Here is a 19,584-nt window from a genome sequence, read left to right as displayed (position 1 = left end):
TATCGCTAATGTCACAAAACATCACAACTCGCATCGCATCAGTGAGTAGGAGCGCTGTCGTCCAATCCATCCTCGGGCCGTAATTCCACCATGGCTTCCCGGTCATTGTATTGGTTTGCGACCGTTGTCGATCACAGAACTGGGCGAGACTCGGCATCCGCGGCATGCTCGAGCGACAACAAAACAGCAAAACAGCACGGAGGCGCGTGGCCCCGCGAAGCGACGCTCCGATAAACTTAAATAAAATAATAATTTTAATAAAACCCCAACCCACAACCTGCAAATTTTTCTTTTCAAGCGACTTCACAAGAAATTAAGCCCAACGTCGAGACTCTCCCTCTGCACGCGGGCGGAGTTGCGCGGAGACCGTGAGAAAGGAGAGGTGCAATCACTGGCACAGGTTATGTACTTTAACGCAACAACAAACTATATCGTTATAAACGGTACAAACATATCGATATGAACGGTCTCATGCTATATCTCGATTTAAAATATATTGATATACCGTAAAAAAGCTGGTACACCGCCCGGCCCCACATGGTAGCTTATCTAACAAACATTGATAAAGTCGATGTCTAAGAGCAACTTTTATAAGGAACATAGCAAAATATTTACCTCCTCTGGCAGCAAATAGGGAGACCACACCACATTTCACTTTCACCCTGTATCACAGCCCGCCGCTGCTAAGTCTATGTCCACTATCCAAAGACCTGAGTGACGTTCAGAAGAGGAGGGGAAGTAAACTCTGCACCAAAGTTATTGCCAGCAGAAAATATTTGAATTTGTTGTAATATTTAACAGAACAAACAAAAATAACATTATTAACCGGTTACCCTTATTTCAAATACATGTTTCTGTTCCAGAACATTAAAGTATAACATTTCTGGTTTTGTTTTTGTTCCTAGTGAAATATAGACTGTTTCTGGTCTTCGTTTTTATTCCTTGAACCGGGTTCCTGACATACCGGTGGAGTGTGCGGCTTGGACCAGTGACTGCCGTGGTCAGTGCTGCCGTTGCCGGATGGCGTTTTTGTTGATTCGCACCTCCAATGTCGGAGCACTCCGGAGACTGGAACGCAGAAGGCTTTCAATAAGCACAGTGGGTCTCGACTCCACGGACCACCAAGGGCCTCTTGGAGAGGCTCACAAGCTCTGGTACCCGGAGAGACTCGGGTTCACAGGTGAGGACTTGGCATAGACACAGAGACCTACATGTCGAAGCCTCACTTGCCGCTAAAGGTCTTGGCACCTCTCCCCAACAAAACACCCCGCCACCCAATCCGCGTTTCACGACCACAGCAGCTAAATGGGGCAGATAAGAGGTTCCAGAGAGGTTGATCTGCTGTGTTCTGCAGGCAGGGCCCTGGAGAAGCTGCAAGTGACAGGTTTCTGGGGGTGGGGTCGGGGAGACGGACTGAGGAAGAGAGGCGTCTACGGTCGCAGACGGGAGGGCTCCCAAAACAGGAAGCAAACAGAGGACGCCACCACCCAGTCGGGAACAGTTCACACAGAGACCCGGCGGAGTCCGGGACACTGTCTGACTCCGCCTGGGGAATGGGAATGTGGACTCTCATAGGTAGGTAATGAGTGGGGCCTGCACCTCGACTCCAATATTGTCCGGTGACTCCCAACACTCGCCAAATATTGAATAGAATCATTTTTAGGAAGCTTAGGAAGCTTCGGTGTCAAGCTTCAAGAAAAACTGTTTAGATAGCTCTTTGTTTGAAATGGTAAAGACCTAGACCTCAGTGATGATTTAACCCATTATGTATTCTTATTTCTTGATTTCCATAAATTACCCACAGCCCTTCAAAACCCCCACAAGACCTCGACAATGCAGTTCCTGCATTTCTGCAGGGTTGCCTCTGCATCTCCCAGTATAATGATTCCTGTTTTTCCGAGAAGGATCCAGCAGCAGAAGGCACGCCAGAGAGTCAGCAAAGCATCCAAGCCTCCTCTGTGCCACAGACACGGACAGTGGAGTGCCTTTGGTGTGAAAAGCTGATTTTTTTTTTGCCCCAGGAGGTTGGTGGCAGGGATCGGTCAATAAGGCTTCCTCACTCTGACCATTAAAACACCCAACGCCTGCCCAAGTCATTTTTTGCCTTATTCCTGAAAAAAAACCCCACCAAAACGTAACCGTCTCTAACCTAATAGAGTTGTCACAATTATTACTGGGGAAGGTGCAGCGAGTAAGAAGTCTGCAGCCAGAGCCGCTTGCCACCTCGAGCCCTTCCAAGCCGACCCCCCTAGAGCCCTTCCAAGCCGACCCAGAGCCAGTGGTGTAAATGCGCTTGATGAGGGGTCCCTAACGAGGGGACGCCAACACCAGGAAAACGATCTTCTGGGAGGGCGGGGGATAGGGCGCTGGGCTCTTCCCTCTTCGCTCGCCGCTAAAGAGGGAATCCTCGGTTTCTTTTCCTCCGCTTATTGATATGCTTTGGTTCAGCTGGTTGTCTGATCGACTAGTTGACTAATCGCGCACATCCCTAATCGCAATAACTTCAGATGACAATAATTTTTTGTAAAATCTTTAGATTCCACAATCATATGTTTCCATTCAAATTTTATGGGAATTTTAAACCAATGTTCAAGATGTTGCAATAAATTAAAATGTGAATTAGGTTTTTCCAAATTAACTGTCTACTTGAATTATTATGTTCCAATATCCAATTCCAAACAACAGCTCTTCCGACATGTATTATTACAAGTTTTATTTTAGGGCACCATTATAGTGGCATAAAATGAGCAAAAAAGACTTTGTTTGTTTTACGTTTTTTGTTTGACAATTAATTGTCAATTAAAAATGTCATGATGGCGACAGCTCTATATCCCAATACCTAAACTTAACCGTCTCTAAACTTACACCTAAACTTAACCATGCCAGAGGCTTGACAGCAGGCTTCTCCGTGGCTGCAGCTGGGTCTTATTGTTTTTTTCTGTCGCTGAAGTCCCGTTAGCGTCTCTGTTTCTTTTGTGTTCACACTCTGCCCAAGAACGGCAAACAAGAAGCGCTGGCATTCTTCTTTTTTTTTTCTAGCACAATGAAGAGAGAGAGGGGTGCAGGGTGCCACTTCAACAGAAATAAAACACTCAATTAGAGTCTCTGGCTGTCTGTTAATCCATCTCTGAACACACACACACACACACACACACACACACACACACACACACATACACACACACACACACACACACACACACAAACGCACGTACACACGCAGTAGTGCCAAAGTGTTTTCAAGGGAAGGGAGTTGCCCCAGAGGTGTTGGCAGGCATCAGCCCGCCTGGCTAGCTCATCATCAAGTCAGCTCTAGAGTAAAGCCAGGCTGGGGTGTGTTTAGTTTTTATGTGTGTATGTGTGGAGGGGGACATGGGCGGGGGGGTGTTGACCTAGGGCTGCACAATTAATCGAATATTAATAGTGATGTTGATATTTGCCGTCCGCAATTAATTGACCGTGGCTGAGCCCATTTTTTTAAATTTATTTTTTCAATTTGTCCACTATGCGCCATCTCAGCGCCCCATTCCCAGAAAGATTTTGCGCTAATGATATCGCAGCACAAACACGCCCATAATGTTTTGCAGTTGAGTGCAATTTGCCCTTGTTTTTTCGTCTGATCGCAATTATGTCGAGGACGGGATCAGTTTACAGCTCCGTTAAGCCCTCAGTCACGCTGGCTTCTCCCATGTGTCTTTCAACACAAACAAGGGCTGAACTAATGTTATTTGTCGACGCGCGTCTGATAACACTTTACCCGGCAGCCGGAGCTTCCGAGTCGGAGCAGAGAGAACCTCCTGCATTTTCTTTGTAATACTTAAAGTCAGCACTCTGCTCTGAGTTGAAAAGCGCATGCACCGAAAATGGCATCTCTGGTTTGTTTTTTCTGTTCGTGGAGAAACAATTTTCCTTTTTTAAGTTTAGCTACACTCGATTCCCAATGAATGGCAGCCACGGTCTCGCCACAAAATGCTGGTATAGAGTGTTGCAAATTTTTTGGTACCGCGGTACTTCTTTGGTACCAGTGTACCGCACAACCCCAGTGTGATGTAGTCAGTTCCGGCACCACTGTCAAATTACATCACGTCATTTAGCAGACACTTTCTGTCCAAAGCAACTTATTTGTTAAGTCTACATTGGTCACATTTGTCTTGTTCTTTGGGTCAAAGCATCTAAATGCATGTAGCACCGTAGACTCACGCGCAAGCTCGTGGTGGATGAGGTCGGCGAAGTTGGGGTCGTCTCCCCACCAGAAGAGCAAGAGCTCCCGGCGTCCCGGCCGCTGACTGCGCCGCCACACGCTGAGCACGTCGGCCTTCAGGCAGCGGCTGAAGCTGCACAGGATGGGGTCCTCCTCCGTCACTGGAAAGAGGATGGGCGCCGAGGTGGGGCCCTGCCACACATACCTCCTCCACTTGATGCCCGTCAGGTCGGCCTGGATGGGTGGGCGGGTGGGTGGGGGAGTGGGTGGGGTGGGTGGGGTGGAGAGAGGGGTTAGCGTGAGAGAATCGCAGCCTCAGGAGCCACTCAGCACCTGGGAGGGAGAAAAAAAGCAAGTGCTGCGCAGTTTAAAGAGCAGGTATTAATCCTGTTTAATGGAGCTGTTCCAGCCAACACACATGCACACACACACACGCCCTTTGATGACCGGGGATGTACTGATACAGATACCGGTGGACCCGGGTGATATAGACAAAATAAAATATCACTATATTTTTACCTCGCTAACGATAATTTCATTTGACATCAATAATTTGACGATATTTTGGGGGTGACTATTGGCGCCGCACGAAGATATTACACAAGCGTGTCAGAACAAAACATTAGTAATCATCAGTTCAGAAAAATGCATTACTATTCTGTAACGCAGACTAAAAGACATTTCACTATATCACCATATTATGATAACTGAAATCCCAAACAATATTTATTCTCACAATATTATATCACAATATTGTTATAATAGATTGCCCAGCCCTCGATACTGGTAAAAGATATCACTCCAGAAGCAGGCTAAAATATTAGATCTGTATTGGAGAATACCCGCAATACAAAAATGCAAAACCAAGTGCCATATCAAACACGTCATTGAAGGAGATTAAAAATCTGTATGAAGAAAAATGTATTGCGTTCATTATCTTGTGTTGTAATGATCCCAAAGTAACTGTCACTGATCGGACGGGTACTTGGCCAATACTGACGTTGTAGGACCGGAAATCTGATATTGGAAAAAAATGGTATTCATCACTACTAATGACAGTGAAAAGACCCCTGAAGCCAAAAGTGGACAGACAGATAGAGAGAAGGAGAGATGTAGGTAGATATAGACAGGTATATATAGACATAGATATAGACAGATATTCTTCCACCTAAAATATAACTTGAAAATATTTGTTCGTTTTCAAGATTCAAGAGGTTTATTCGTCACATACATATTCATACTTTCATTTATATATGCAGTGAAATGTCAATGCAAGGCACCCGGTGATTACACACAATATGTTCTAGACTGAACACAATGGCTACCTAAGAATTTCTACTTGACTAACTAACTGATTCCTAAAACGTAATGCAGTAAGTCGAATACTACAGAATAAAATAAAATATATAGAATAAAATAAAATAAAATAAAATAAGAACTCAAAGGTAATGCAGGGTGGGAGTACAAAATAGAACAAAAGGAATAGGCTTATGTATATGGGATGTAGTTATGTATATGGGATAGGCTATTTATGTATATCCAGATATGTGCATTAAACATTTTTTTTTGAGTGCCATCGCGAGGGGGTTCGATATCAACGTGTACAGTGTGTTCAAAATGGGGCAAAAAAGGTTGCAAATGTGGTTTAACCACTTTAATCCCCGTTCATGGAGAGTGCTGGGAGGTCAGAGAAGGTGCAAAGAAGGGGGGGGTTTCTTGAGCAACAAAACACACAGAGGGGAAGAAAAAAAGGCCTCCTGGGTAGTAAATCAGCAGCAGGGTTAAGTGTTAAAGCAGGAACATTATGCTCCACTAGCACCGCTCACTCATCTCCTAGCACCCACAACCCAGCCACGTCTGCTGAGAAACAAAACACACACTCCCCGTCTCTTAGGCATGCGTCTCTATTTTTTACTGACCGTCTCTGTGCTTTCCCTTCAAAAATGTTTTTGTTAAAGACGGACCGAAGTCATAAATCTCTCTTATTTCTTGTGTAATGAGTAATATGTTTTCTATAAATTAATCCTTAACAATTTGCAATGGCCTCAAGAACGGAGAGGGAGTGGTCTTGCCCTAGTTAATATTCATGAGTTGATCTTTGACTGATAAATACAATATGGTTTGATAACCAACTGCAGGCGGGACTTGTTGAATAGAAAATACAATTTCTACTTTTTAGACATAAATTGTATATCACATGGTGAGGTTGTCCTCTGGAGAGGAACCGAGCCCGGGGTAAGCTGAGAGATTTTCGGTGTTGGGGGCGGTGGGTTACAGAAGGGGTGGAGTTCGTAATTGTCAAAACAGAGCATTCTGTGGCGTCAAGTGGGGCTGGGTCACAACAATAGGCACACACACACACACACATACACACACACACACACACACCCACACACACACACACACACACACACACACACACACATACACATACATACATACACGTGAATCTACATGAAAGCCAAATAAATAGGTGTAAAGTTAGATAAAGAAGGCAAATGATAGCATTTGGTAGGGTTTTTTGATTTTAGTTAAAATTAAAATTAAAATTAATTTGAATTAACAAGTGGATTGTACACTGTCGTACTTTGTTAAATTGCTCTTCACAGAAAAAAAAAAAAGAATTAAATACAGTGCATTAAAGACATCAATCTATCAATTGGTAAACAAAAATGACTGTTTATAACGGCAGTTTCATATTGTTGAACTTCAGAGTGAACCACAGAGACAGGCCTGCGTATCACACCTGGGAGGAAGGCACGTCGCTACGGGAAACATCTGTGCATGGATACCGTTGACAAAATGTTCCATACCGGTATCTTGACTTCGTTGGCGGTTTTTCTAATATACTGTACATATACATTATATATATATATATATATATATATATATATATATATATATATATATATAATCCCAAAATTGACACTTAATAATGCTGTTCTAAAAACCTGTCTAATTGAAAAATAAATACTGTCCTTTAATGAAAATCCAAAAATCCGTCCGGCGAATCCGCATTCAAAATGCAAAAACTTTACAAAAAATACAATGCATTGCAGTTTGAAAAAAATTAAATAAACTCCAGAGGGAGAAAAATAAATTGACGGCCCCCTGGATGGTAACCCAGACATCCGGTATGAATAGTGGCTCTGGCTCTGTGGTCTCCAGTAGCTGCCAACTTCACAACTTTTGGCAGCTGAATGAGCCAAACAGGCTAAGGATTGGTTATTTTCAGGGTGATAACTACAGACAGCAAAGGTATGCCAAATCTGTCCTAATGAAATCTATCTTTGAGTCTCTCTCTCTCTCTCTCTCTCTCTCTCTCTCTCTCTCCATTTCCTCCTGAGATACACCCCAAAAACTCTCCCTTTATCTCCTCTGCTCCCTTTCACTCCACATGTTTGAAGAGTCAGTACAGTTACACTGGAAGTGTGATGTGATGACAGTGCTGACATGACCAGTTGCTGTTTCACGTGGGTGACCTGGGCTGGCCCTGACCATCGTGTGGCAACCTCAGGTGAAAACTTCACAGGGGCTTTGGATTGTTGATGGACCCTGACCCGGACAAGCAGCCCAAGGTGCGCTCTAATAGGGTTGTCCGGGAAATAATGCAGGACTTTGGCACCGCTCTTGCTGGAGCGGTCCAATACAATACATCTTGCTGAATCTCCCATCCCACTCCAATTTTCCGTTGTTCCCCTGTCACTTCATTGTCCATCACATCTCTAACCTCTTCATCGAGGCTTTGTGGTCAGAGCTTCTTCCCCGGAGAGCGCATGAGGTCTGACTTTCTTGCACCCCACCTCGGCACCCTTTCCTCCTTCCTTGAGGACATCTTAGAGGGCTTGAAGCCCAAAGTCAAAGCAGCATGGCCAGTATAGACATCAAATGGAACCCCTTTCAAATAATGCCGCCATTTCTCTACAGCCCAGACCACTGCCAAGCATTCCTTCTCAGAGGACGATTAGTCATGTTTAGCCGCTCTAAGACCCCTGGACACATACGTGATAACATACTCTCTTTCTGAGGTTGTCTGTGTAAGGACAACTCCTAATCCAACGGAACTGGCATTGGTGTGAGCCTGGAATGAAAGTACAAGATTTGGTTGCACAAGGACAAGGACACGAGGGGTCCTTTGTGCAGATAATCTATACTAGGCTGGGATTCATCCGTCTACTCCCATTTGACACTCTTATGCTGCACTTGGTTAAAAGGTGCTCCTAGATCAGCAAAACGAGGAATGAATTTGTGATAGCCCTTAAGACCCAGAAACCTGTTGGTGAGTAAACTATGATGTCATCAACAAAGCAGATGTCACATCTCAGGTTACCAATAACCCTCTACATCAATCTTTGAAAAGCTGTTCCTGTCTACTTGATCCAAAATGGCATGGCCTTAAATTGTCTCGAGTCCAATGGGTGTAATCACTGCCGTCCTGTGCCTGCTATTTTCATCAACCTCAACCTGAAACATGAAGAGCTGAAACATAACGCTGCATGTAAGGATTCTAAGACGACATGAAAGATAGGCATCAGATAAGCATCTTGGGGCATTTTGGCATTCAGACCTTTAAAACTGATGCTGAATTGTGGGCTGGCATCGGCCTTATCCACCACAACCAGAGGGGTGCCCCGTTCTCAGCGGTTCGACAATATCAAGCATATTCTCCAGATGTTCCTTGATTATTTCTTTCTCAAATGGGGAGACTTGACAAGCTTTAGATCGAACAGGAATGTTATCAACTGTGTGGAATGGATGGTGTGCTGTATTACATTTGCTCTGCCTATCTTCTCTGAACACACAGAGGGCCATTTTTCCAGCAGCAGCTAGACATCACCAGCAAGGGTTTTCGATAGCTCAGTGTGGGTGGAAGAGGATGATGTCTGGGTAAGGCAGCAATAGCTGTGGGTGGCAGAGCTTGAGATTGACATTTGATCCCAAACCATGTCAACCTTGAACCCAAATCAACTGGTCAGCAGCTTTGTTTAAAAAATGTAAATTTACCATTTTCCATTTATTTCCAGGCTGTAAGTACCCCCAGCACATGTGTTGCAGTGGGTAGTTTTTTACCTAAAAGAATAAATACATCTCAGGCCGAGAACAATGGGAAAGCAAGGTGACTCAGCCACAATGCAAGTATCCACAGATCACACTGATCCATGACATACAGTACATAGCTCAGATTCACTCTCCCCTCAGCAGTGTGAGACTCTCCACCAGAAAGGATGAATCGACGAACAACACCAGTGTCCAATTCCCAATCTATTTTCCTCCGACACTTGCTTGCTGGGATAATACCTTAATTCTTGCTCTGCTTGCAAAAACGAAGCTAATGATGCTGAAGCTTACAATGCTTTTTCTCACTAAATAAAGTATTTAAAGTTGTATAAAATATATCGCAATATAATATTAAACAGAGTAGCACCCAACCCTAGTGTGCCCTGCGGATGCTTCAATTCAAATAAGTGCAGACTCCCAAGAGTCCCACTTTTAGAGTCTATCCAATCCTTTGTTGTTTCGGGTAAAACGTAGAAGAAATGAACTTTCACAGAGATAATGAAAGGATTTCAAATGTGGAGGGAACAAATTGTAGAATGATTGGGATTCCAGATGTAGGAAATGTTCAATCATGTCATTTCCTTCATTTTGGTGCATTTTACCATGTGGTTTGATACTTCTTTTTGGGTTTCCCTGCAAAAGAAAACGCTGAATAAATAAGGTAACATGGTAGAGAGTTTCAAGGGGATATGGTAACCTAAAATTGTGTGTGTGTGTGTGTGTGTGTGTGTGTGTGTGTGTGTGTGTGTGTGTGTGTGTGTGTGTGTGTGTGTGTGTGTGTGTGTATGTGTGTGTGTGTGTGTATATATATATATATATATATGGTGGAAGAACTGTCTGTGTGTTTGTGTGAAACACTTATCCTTTAAAATATGAAGGGAGTAGGGGTGGGGGGAAAACAATACAGCATAGTTTTGCAATATTTTTCACTATGACATTGTATCGATACTCTGACGCCAATAATACATTTTTTATTTATATTTAGGGCCGTGAGATGTAGGCATTGTCCACACTAATGGGGATACATTTAAAAACTTTTTTTGCAGCAGCAACAGCTTTTTTTTGAAAGGTTTACTTTGCTTAGAAGCGCAAAGAAACAGTGTTATCATAATGCAGTTAACATTTTCAGTAATTTAAGATTCATGTCCAAATCCTGAGACAGACAGAAAATCTGACAATAAACATAACACTTTATCAATCCCGATTAGGCTTGGGCGAATGTGCAAAATTGCAATCAGTGATTGCTGGGGGGCAGCGATCACTGATTTACGATTCTATTGGGAAAGGGGGGGGTGCACGTGCATAGAACGTAATGTAATTTGGCAAATGCGGTCTGCCCATTACAGAAGTGCAGGATTTATTATTTACAAGTTAAGTTTTACATCTTTATTACACAAAAACACATCTATTTTTTTACTAAATGAAGTCCCATAGCAACGGACCGACTTTCATGAAATTTGGTTCAGAGTTGGGCGAGCTGCGGTCGGATCCGCGGAGGGGTCCCCTGAGCCGCATCCCTCAACCCGCACTGCACCCGCCCACCAGCGGATCTCGACCGCACCAATATGGCGCACAGAATAGGGCTGGGCGATAAAACGATCTTGATAGTTTTCCCCCAAAAAAATCTTCCACGATAACGACGATAAATTTATGAGATTTAGTCAGTTTTCCTCTCCCTTCAAAGGCACAAAACAAACAGCAGAGAAACAAACATGTGACACAAACAGCCAATTGTACAGCAGAGAAACAACCATGTGACACGAACAGCCAATCGTCTGACCAGTGCTGGGGGTCAGGTGCGCCGCAGCAAACTCTGGCCGGGCAGCGCACAGCGGGGATGAGGGCCCCTGGAGCTGACGGAGCAGGTCTTCCTCAAACACTAACTTGAACTGTAACTGGCCCTCCTCCCAACCCGAGCCTTGCACGGCCCCCATCCCCGCAAAAGGAGAGTGATTAAAGAAATAATCCACAATTTTCAGTGACATCTGGTCTGACACGGTCACAGAGCGGTCCATTCCAAACTTCCCCACATATAATCACAGAGTGCAGATTCGGGAAGTTTTTGACTCTTCTCAGATGACAATAGTGATTATATTATATATTTTATTGTATATAATATTTATTTATATATTATTTATTATATATTTTTTTATTTCATTATATTTATTCAGTGTTTAAAGTAAAGAAATGAGAATACACTTAAAACGGTAAATTGAGCATTACTATTATTATCAATCGATTATTGATTGATTATCATCGATCAATATAAAAAACCCACATTGTGATAACATTTGGCCATATCATCCAGCCCTAGCGCAGACGCAAAAGGTGAGCTGATCACCGAGCCGTTACAGTAGAAGACAAGACACAAGTAATTAGCGTTTTACTACAAGCCTTCCCGTCTGGCAAAAATATAATCTGTTTTTCTGCGCTTATCTTGGAGAGTACCTTAAAATAGTGTAATAAGATTTTTTTTTCCCGCATGCGAGACCATGAAATGTTTTTTTGTGTGGGGACCGCTCCGACCACTCTGTGCGCATGGAGTGGAGAACCCCCACGCACCCCGCTGGGCTCCGTGCCACTCCATCACCGCCCCAAGTCAGCCTCCGAACTAAAGGAGCGTCTCTGCTCCCCACCCAAATTCCATATTCCATACTGTATGGGCGCGATTCCTAAATTTAGAGAGACTTTTAAACTACTTACTTAATTCAAACTTAATGGAGATACAGCAAACTAATTTAATTACTGATGAAAATGTAATTAAACTCAACAGTACTGACTAAATATAAGCAAACTGGATGTAGGCCATCACTTGTAGGTGATGATGCATGCGCAAGTTGACATCATGACTTCATGACATCAGAGTTTTCATGAAGTGAAGACCAAAATAGAGAGAAAATTCTGCATTTTCAACTTTTTACTGCAGTCAAATGAGAAAGAAATTAGTAATACATTGCAATATATCACAGTATCGTACTTAGTCATACTTGATATATTGCAAAACATAGTGTGGTGTGGGGTTGGTCTGGTTGAGCAGCCTCACCTGACCTGGATCTAGGTGATTTTGGTCAGAGTGGCTGCATACCTGTTGCTCGTTGGTTGGCCTAACAAGCAGCAGGTAAAACTGCTATCCCCACACTCATTCGGGATAGGAGCCCTGTCATGACATGTTCGATATGCTGCTGGCTAATTCCACCAAGCCTACTCTCTACAACAAAGTGGTGTCTAAAACCTATCGTCTTCTGTGTCTTTTTGCCGGAGGGCCCTGAAAGCACCACTTCGGTGGTGTGTGGCAGGCAGAAACTGCCACACATAGTACCGTGATAATATTGTCTCGTGAGATCCCTGGCGATTCCCACCCCTAGGAGGGGGCATACAGCCTACCTAATGGCGGCTATGCTCATGACCAGAAGTAATGCTTGAATCACTGTCTGTGTTTACCAAAAATTTAACATGTGCCATATTTGGGATTTGGACAGTAGCACAGCCCATGAATGCAGATTAAAATAATTGTGTGTTGTTATAAGTAATATATACAACAACTCACAGTGCTAGAATGACGTACTTGTTTCTGTCACAGCCCCGGCTGTGCCTCCAGTTGTTTTCCTTGTGTTTCCATGTGTTTCCCTTTCCCCTTGTGTCTCCTGTCTCCCCCTGTCTGTCTCTGTGAGTGGATAGGCGTGGGCGTGGCTTCCCCTCCTCACTCTCCTTGACAATCCTTGATTGTCAAGAAGGCCCAACAGACCCAGCCAGATCCTCGTAATGGTCCCGCTAACTATGTCTTTGTGTCCGACTCTGTCCACTCCCGGTTCCTCCAATGTGCGCATCCCTCCCGGTTCTCCTTCCCATACGGGCATCGGCCGCACCCTGTCCCTTGTAAAGCAGCGCTTCTGGTGGCCTGCCATGGGGGCCAACACCCATGCCTTCGTGGCTACCAGTTCCTTATGTGCCCGTGGAAAGGGCTCCCACCAGCCTCCCGCTGGCCTGCTTTGACCCATGCCGGTCCCACATAGGCCTCAACTTTGTCTGTGGACTCCCGCCTTAACGAGATAACACTGTTGTGCTAACCATTGTGGACAGGTTTTCCAAAGCCGTACACTTTGGGGATATCTCTAAGCTCTGCACATCGTTTGAGACAGATGACCACCTTGTGAACCATGTCTTCCGCCTCCATGTAATCCCAACAGACATTGTTTCCGTCCCTAGATCCCAGTTCATAGCTCAGGTCTGGAAAGCCTTCTGTCAAGCCCTCGGAGTCTCTCCTCTGTGTATCATCCACGGACTAACGGTCCGATAGAGCGAGCCAACCAGGACCTGGGAGCAGCGCTTCATTGTGTGGCCTCCCAAAACCCCTCCACCTGGAGCACTCACCTGACACTTACAACTAACTGCATAGTGCAGCCACAGGTATGTCGTTCTTCGAGTGTGTCATGGGTTTCCAACCACCTCTGTTTCCAGCTCTGGAGAAGCAAATCTCCATCCCATCAGTCCAAGCCCACCTTCACAGTTGCCACAAGGTGTGGAAGGATGCCCGCTCTGATCTTCTACGCTCTGCTGACCGCACCCGACTCCTTGCTGACCGCCATAGGACACTCACCCCCAACTATCAACCAGGTCAGAAGGTGTGTCTGTCCTCGAAAGACCCCCCTTTACAGTCTGTCTCCAAGAAACTCACACCCCTTTACATTGGTCCCTATGAGATCTACTCCATCATCAATCCCTCTGCTTTTAAACTCAAGTTACCTCCACACATAAGGATTCACCCCCCATTCCATGTTTCCCAGTTGAAACCAGTCTCCATCAGCCCATTGTGCTGGACGTATGCCGCAGAGGCCATAGTACCAGTATCAGGTGGACTGGGAGGGATACGGTCTGGAGGAACACAGTTGGGTATCCCGCCAGCTTATCCTGGACCCCTCCCTCATCTGGGACTCCCATAGGGCCCACCCTGACAAACCTGGTGGTTCGCCTGGGGGCTTTCGTTGGGGGGCGGTATCGTCACAGCCCCGGCCGTGCTTCTGGTCGTTTTCCTTGTTTTTCCAAGTGTCTCCCTTTTACCCTGTGTCTCCTGTCTCCACCTGGGTGTGTATCAGCATTACTCTCCTGACTCCCTGCTCCACCGGAGCACCTGCAGGCAATCGGATCATCATCTCCTCTGCTCCAGTATTTAAACCCTCTTCACCCACTTATCGCCAGATCGTTGTATCACCTCTGTGGTACTACATGCTAGCCAACCTATATCCAAGTCTGTTGTGATTCTCGTGTCTTGTTTTCTCCTTCACTAACCCATGTCTCCAGGCTCCAATATCGTCCTCCTGTCTGCCGTCCTGCCTGTCTGCTGCTGCTCCACAGCCACGCTACCCACCAGCTCCGCACCTCCACTCTCCGTCTTCCCTTCTGATACACCAAGGCCTCTTTCTTATACTCCGTCTCCAAGCCCAGATCCCATCCTCAAGCTGTGTCCTGCATTTGGTTCCAATCCGCATTTGTAACAGTTGCCAATACTGTTAAGTTGTTCTGTTCTTATGTTAAATCCAAGCTACCATCTCTCCCTCTTAATTAGGAAAAATAATAAATAGTGGCCCTTAAAGACTTCTGGCAAGAAAAATAAACTATTTACGACAGCAAGTGTGAGGTAGATAAAAATGTAAATACAAACGGTTATCAGTTAATTTGTCTTTTTGTAGACCTCTAGTGTGGCAATCATTATGAAATGATCACTATGCATATGACCAAGAAGACACACTTAATGCCTCTATTTAAAAAACATTCTGGCACAGGCAACACTCTTACTACCATATTGTGTAAGGTTATATTTATTGTGGCATTTGGGGCACAATAGGAAATGTTGACGTTTTCTAGAAATATTTTTCATACAAAAGGCAGCATCTTGTAAACTGAATCTGCTGTGAAGCGTATAGAAGACGACCAGATTCTGAAAAGCATTTAACTGAGTCATCACAGGCCGTAGCATTTCAGGGTGTTCCAATAGTTATTAGGCTGCTGTAAATGTAGAGTTGAGGATTATCCTGAGTACTGACATTTTTCTGGAGCATAATGGGGGCCTTCTATCAAAGAGGGGAAACGTCAGTGCAATACCCAAGAGGCAGATTGCTCTATCAAGGATAAATGGGGCTTCTGCAGTTGTTCCGTCTGTCCTTTCAAAATAAATCAGCGGCAATCTGTTTGCAGAGCCTGATAGACCGTCAAGGAAATCCATCTCTTTCTTTTCGACGGTCGCCCTCTCCAATGTATGTGCGCGGCACATGCAAGCAGTTAGCTCCTCTATATCGTGCATAAAACACCAGATGTGCCCGTTTGCCTGTGTTGACTTCTGTTCCTTGTTTTGTGAACGCTGCAGGTGTGCCAAACACTGTGAACGTGTCATGATCCGAGCCGATTATGACACGGTCACTGTTTGGATGTCAGGGCTCACAAAAAGTGCAGCGTCAGTGGGGGAATTTAAGGCCAAAGCCATTTGATGGAGACAGGAAGTTGTCTTGAGGCGTGTGGGGTCATGACTTCTTATTCTGCCAGCTGCTTACCTTCCCTCTGGCCACTTTGAACGTTCTGGTTTGTTTTTTTTCTCCTGCAACTGAGACAACACCAAACAGCTGCGTGCTTTTCTGAGAGTTATATGGAAAGGCAAAAGGTGAAGCTAGTCAGCTCAAACATTACTCTCATGCACACGCCTCAGTAAACAAAAGTAACATGTGGCAGTTTACATCTTTCTGCTATGAAGAATGCAAATAACATTAAGTTTCGTTTCACTCCTTCGCTTCACTTCATCGACACTTAGGAGCAACAACAGGCTCTTAAATCAATTAATTAATTCAATCAATTATGTGCCAAAAGAATGGGACAATTGATGTCCAGTTCACTGAATAACAAATATAATTTTCAATTTTAGCACTACGTAACTTTTGGTATTTGGCACCCCTACAATTTCTGTCTCAAAACTCGATCCGGTGTCCAAAAATAATTTAATTTACCGGACAACTTTGAACTTTATCGGTCATGTTTCAATAACAGTCTATGCTACGAGCCCAAATATAATGTATACCTAGGTTACAGTGGCCATGCGCGGAATCGCTGCTTCCCAGAGTCGTGGGGAGAGAGGGTGCGGGGAGGGACCCCCGCTCCCGGTGTAGGTACCAGATGTGTGGCCTGGCAGATAGGCTCGCATGTGTGAGTCAGAGGGTGAAACAAACCCTGTGGTGCAATGAAAGTAAGTGCTGGCGTGCGCCGGCTGAAGTGCGGGTGTTGGGTGCACCACTGGCCTGTCTCACGCGCAGTGTCGAGAATTTGGAGCGGCTACGTTTTGCATGAGTATTATTACCGGACGTTTTGAAGGGCAAAATGGTTTAAAATGTATCTATTTTTTTTTTTTATCAATTTCACCAGGCAAAAAATGGTAAAAAACAAATCACCTAACAAGGCCCCCAAGCCAAACATCAACCAAGTGACGTGGTGCCGTAAAGTGTAACGCACTTTTCTCGTGGTTTCGAGAAATGTTACACAGTGCAAGAACAGGTGTTCGGGGGGGATGGAGTGGGGGTGGATGGAAATGAAAGAGGTCCCATTCTCAATATTATAAGTCATTGTACCATCAAAATGATTTTGAAGCTGTTATTTTAAGGTACAAAATGTACATAGTGCTGCATGTGTTCAGATTCTATCGCCATAAAAACCACAAAGTGAAGACTGTTCAGCAAGTGAGTCAACAACAGCAGTGTTATGCTGCGTTTAACTCTGTGTGCGGGAAAATGTCTGTCACACAAGCATCTATGCACCGTGGCTTTCAGTCTCAAGCCTGAGCCTCTCAGGGGAGCTTTGGTTTCTCGGTTGCAAGTCTTTCCCACTCTGTAGTTCAGTCTGCTGACAAGCCAATACACTGGGACAACAAACATACACTGGTCATATCCACAGAAGAGGAACTGTGTGATCTAGAAACGCCCTGCATTTTGTTTTTGGTGTTTTTTTAGCGCACTAAACAGAGGATGTCCCAGAGCGCAGACACTATTCTGGAAATTTGAATAGACACAACTTGCAGTGTTTGTGGGTAAATGTAATTTGAATGTCATAACTAATCCCTTATTGCACAGAAATTGGCACAAATGCCATATGTTTTGACAAAATAATAATGCAAAATAATGCTGAATGTCCAAGAATGCAGGGGCCCGTGTCCTAGATGGTGTGAATACTAGACAGGACGAGCATAATAAACAAGAGACCCATCATTTACAAACCTGATGATGACTGCCACACAAACCTGTTCGCGTTTGCAGTGTGGAAACAAACAGAGGGCTTATTGGAACTAGTCTGGAATGGATCTGTGCGCTCCCATTGACAGGAACAAGTGCACCCAGATCACGCAGGTCGGCAAACAGGGCAAAACGAACACCGATATTCTGGTGTTTGTATTCTTCCAAGAGGTTAGAAGAGGCAACGTTTGAAATGTTGACTCTGGTGCAGAAGAACTTAACGAAATAAATAAAATGGGTAAATCGGACAAAATGTTGATGCTGAAATTAAGACCTCAAAATTTTGAATTTAAGACGACTAAACTACTTTTCATTCAAAACAATCGTGCAATCACAGATAATGATCAGGGTGCACACAGCAGTGCTCCAGCAACAATAAACTTTTTTCAAACTTAGCTGTGGCGGCAGTTATGTATTGCTGCATGCCTCTTGTTTTATTCTTGTTTTTATAACTATTGGTATTATTATTGTGAGTGTGGCTGTGTCTATGCATAAGAATTATGCCTTACCACCTAGTCGGAAGAACAATTCGTTTTCTGCACAGAGCTCAAACAAGATTTTCTGCTTTCCTCACTCAGTTGTACATGCACATACTCCTTGTTTTTACAGTATTTATATTATAATTTTGTATGTTTACAATGTTGTCACTGACTCCATGTGTTGCAGTTCAATAGCCAGTGATATCTGCTGCCATGCTGTTGTTTAGTTGCGCTTATGACAAGCAGTTAAACAAAACAACATGAAAACATGGGTAAATGATCCCTGCAAACTTTTTTTTTTTTTTTCTCATTCAGCTGTACATGCATTCATTGATACTTTGCATGCTTCTCGTGTTGACAGTACAATTTTTTTTAATCCTATTGTTATTACTAGGTGTTTTGTCAATATTGTGGCTGTCAGAAGAATCAAGTGAGAAAAAAGTGGAGCGAACTTTTTCCGCATGCACGTGTGATATATACTTGCGTGCTTATTGTTTTTGGTTTTTTTTTACCATATCCTTATTACTATTTGTTGCTATTACTGTTTACGACATTTTTTTGGAGTTTTGTTTATAACAGTGCCGTGGCTCGCTCCGCGTGTGGAGCAGCAGCAGCAGCAGCAGCAGCAGCAGCAGCAGCGATGCCTGCCTCCGGTACGAAAGTAAATCTATGTCAAATAAAAACCCCCAAAATAAAAATAAAAACTCCGAAAACAATTCATCATCAGCGAACAGCGTTGAGCGCACATGCCCGCATCCAAGTGTTAGCCCGTGCGGCTAACGCCAGAGCGCGCCCCCAGTTGAAACATGGCTGCTTCCCCTTAGTTTTTAAAGCTCTTACCAGACAGAATAGATTGGAGTGGCAATCCTCCAGGCTGGCCCCGTTGGGTACGAAGCGGGAGCTCATCCTCACTGCGCGGCTCGACCCTCCATCTTGTTCACTTCCCGGGAAATAAAACAGCCAGTGGTTTGTTGTGGTTGTGGTTGTGGGGGTCCCCGCCCCCCCCCCCCCGCCGCCCCGCCGCCCCCACCGGAGATGAGAATCGAGCCGGGGATGGAGTACGGGTGGAGTACCGCCGCCGCGTCCCCCCTCTAACGCCACGTTCGGCGGCAGCGGAGTTCACCCGACGCGCCGCCGCGGGGACGACCAAAGGGGGAAAAAAAGCTGCTGATGGAGGAGCTCCTCCGCATCCGAGTTACTACCACAAAAGAGAGAAAAAAAAAATTAAAAAAAAAATAAAAAAGGGCGTGGAAAAAATGTTGATTAAAAACAAAAAAATTAAAATAAATTAAGAAAAATAATAATAAATTAAAAAAAAAAAAAAAAAAAAAAAAGGGCAGAGAGCGCAGCAAACTCCCCCCGCTCCCTCGCCCCCCACCCCCGCCCGCCCTCCCTCCCCCCGAGCCCCCCCCCCCCCCCCCCCCCCCCACCGGATCGGTTGTTTTCTGGAATTAAAAAAAAAAAAAAAAAAGCCCCGACCCGCGGAGCTCCCCCCACCCGCCGGTGGCTCAGCCCGAACGCCCGCCGCGTCCCGTGGAAACGCCTCGAAATCCCGCGACGCCGCGCGCTCCCGGGCCGGTGG

The 19,584-nt window shown here is 44.8% G+C and overlaps 1 protein-coding gene across 1 annotated transcript in view; it reads right to left on the bottom strand.

Annotated features, from left to right (window-relative positions):
- The window catches only part of med13a (mediator complex subunit 13a), an 88,867-nt gene extending 69,889 nt beyond the window's left edge, over positions 1 to 18,978 (bottom strand). Inside the window, exons 1-2 of the mRNA XM_080014321.1 lie at positions 18,843 to 18,978; positions 4,201 to 4,435 (exon numbers count right to left, since the gene is read on the bottom strand). Coding sequence (XP_079870447.1) covers positions 4,201 to 4,435; positions 18,843 to 18,908 — 301 coding nt within the window. The 5' untranslated portion in view covers positions 18,909 to 18,978. The remainder of the gene's footprint in view (positions 1 to 4,200; positions 4,436 to 18,842) is intronic.
- Positions 18,979 to 19,584: the final 606 nt, after the last annotated feature.

This window comes from Zeus faber (assembly GCF_960531495.2).
Source record: "Zeus faber genome assembly, chromosome: 14".
Lineage (NCBI taxonomy): Eukaryota > Metazoa > Chordata > Actinopteri > Zeiformes > Zeidae > Zeus > Zeus faber.
This window is presented reverse-complemented; position numbering and strand designations above follow the sequence as displayed.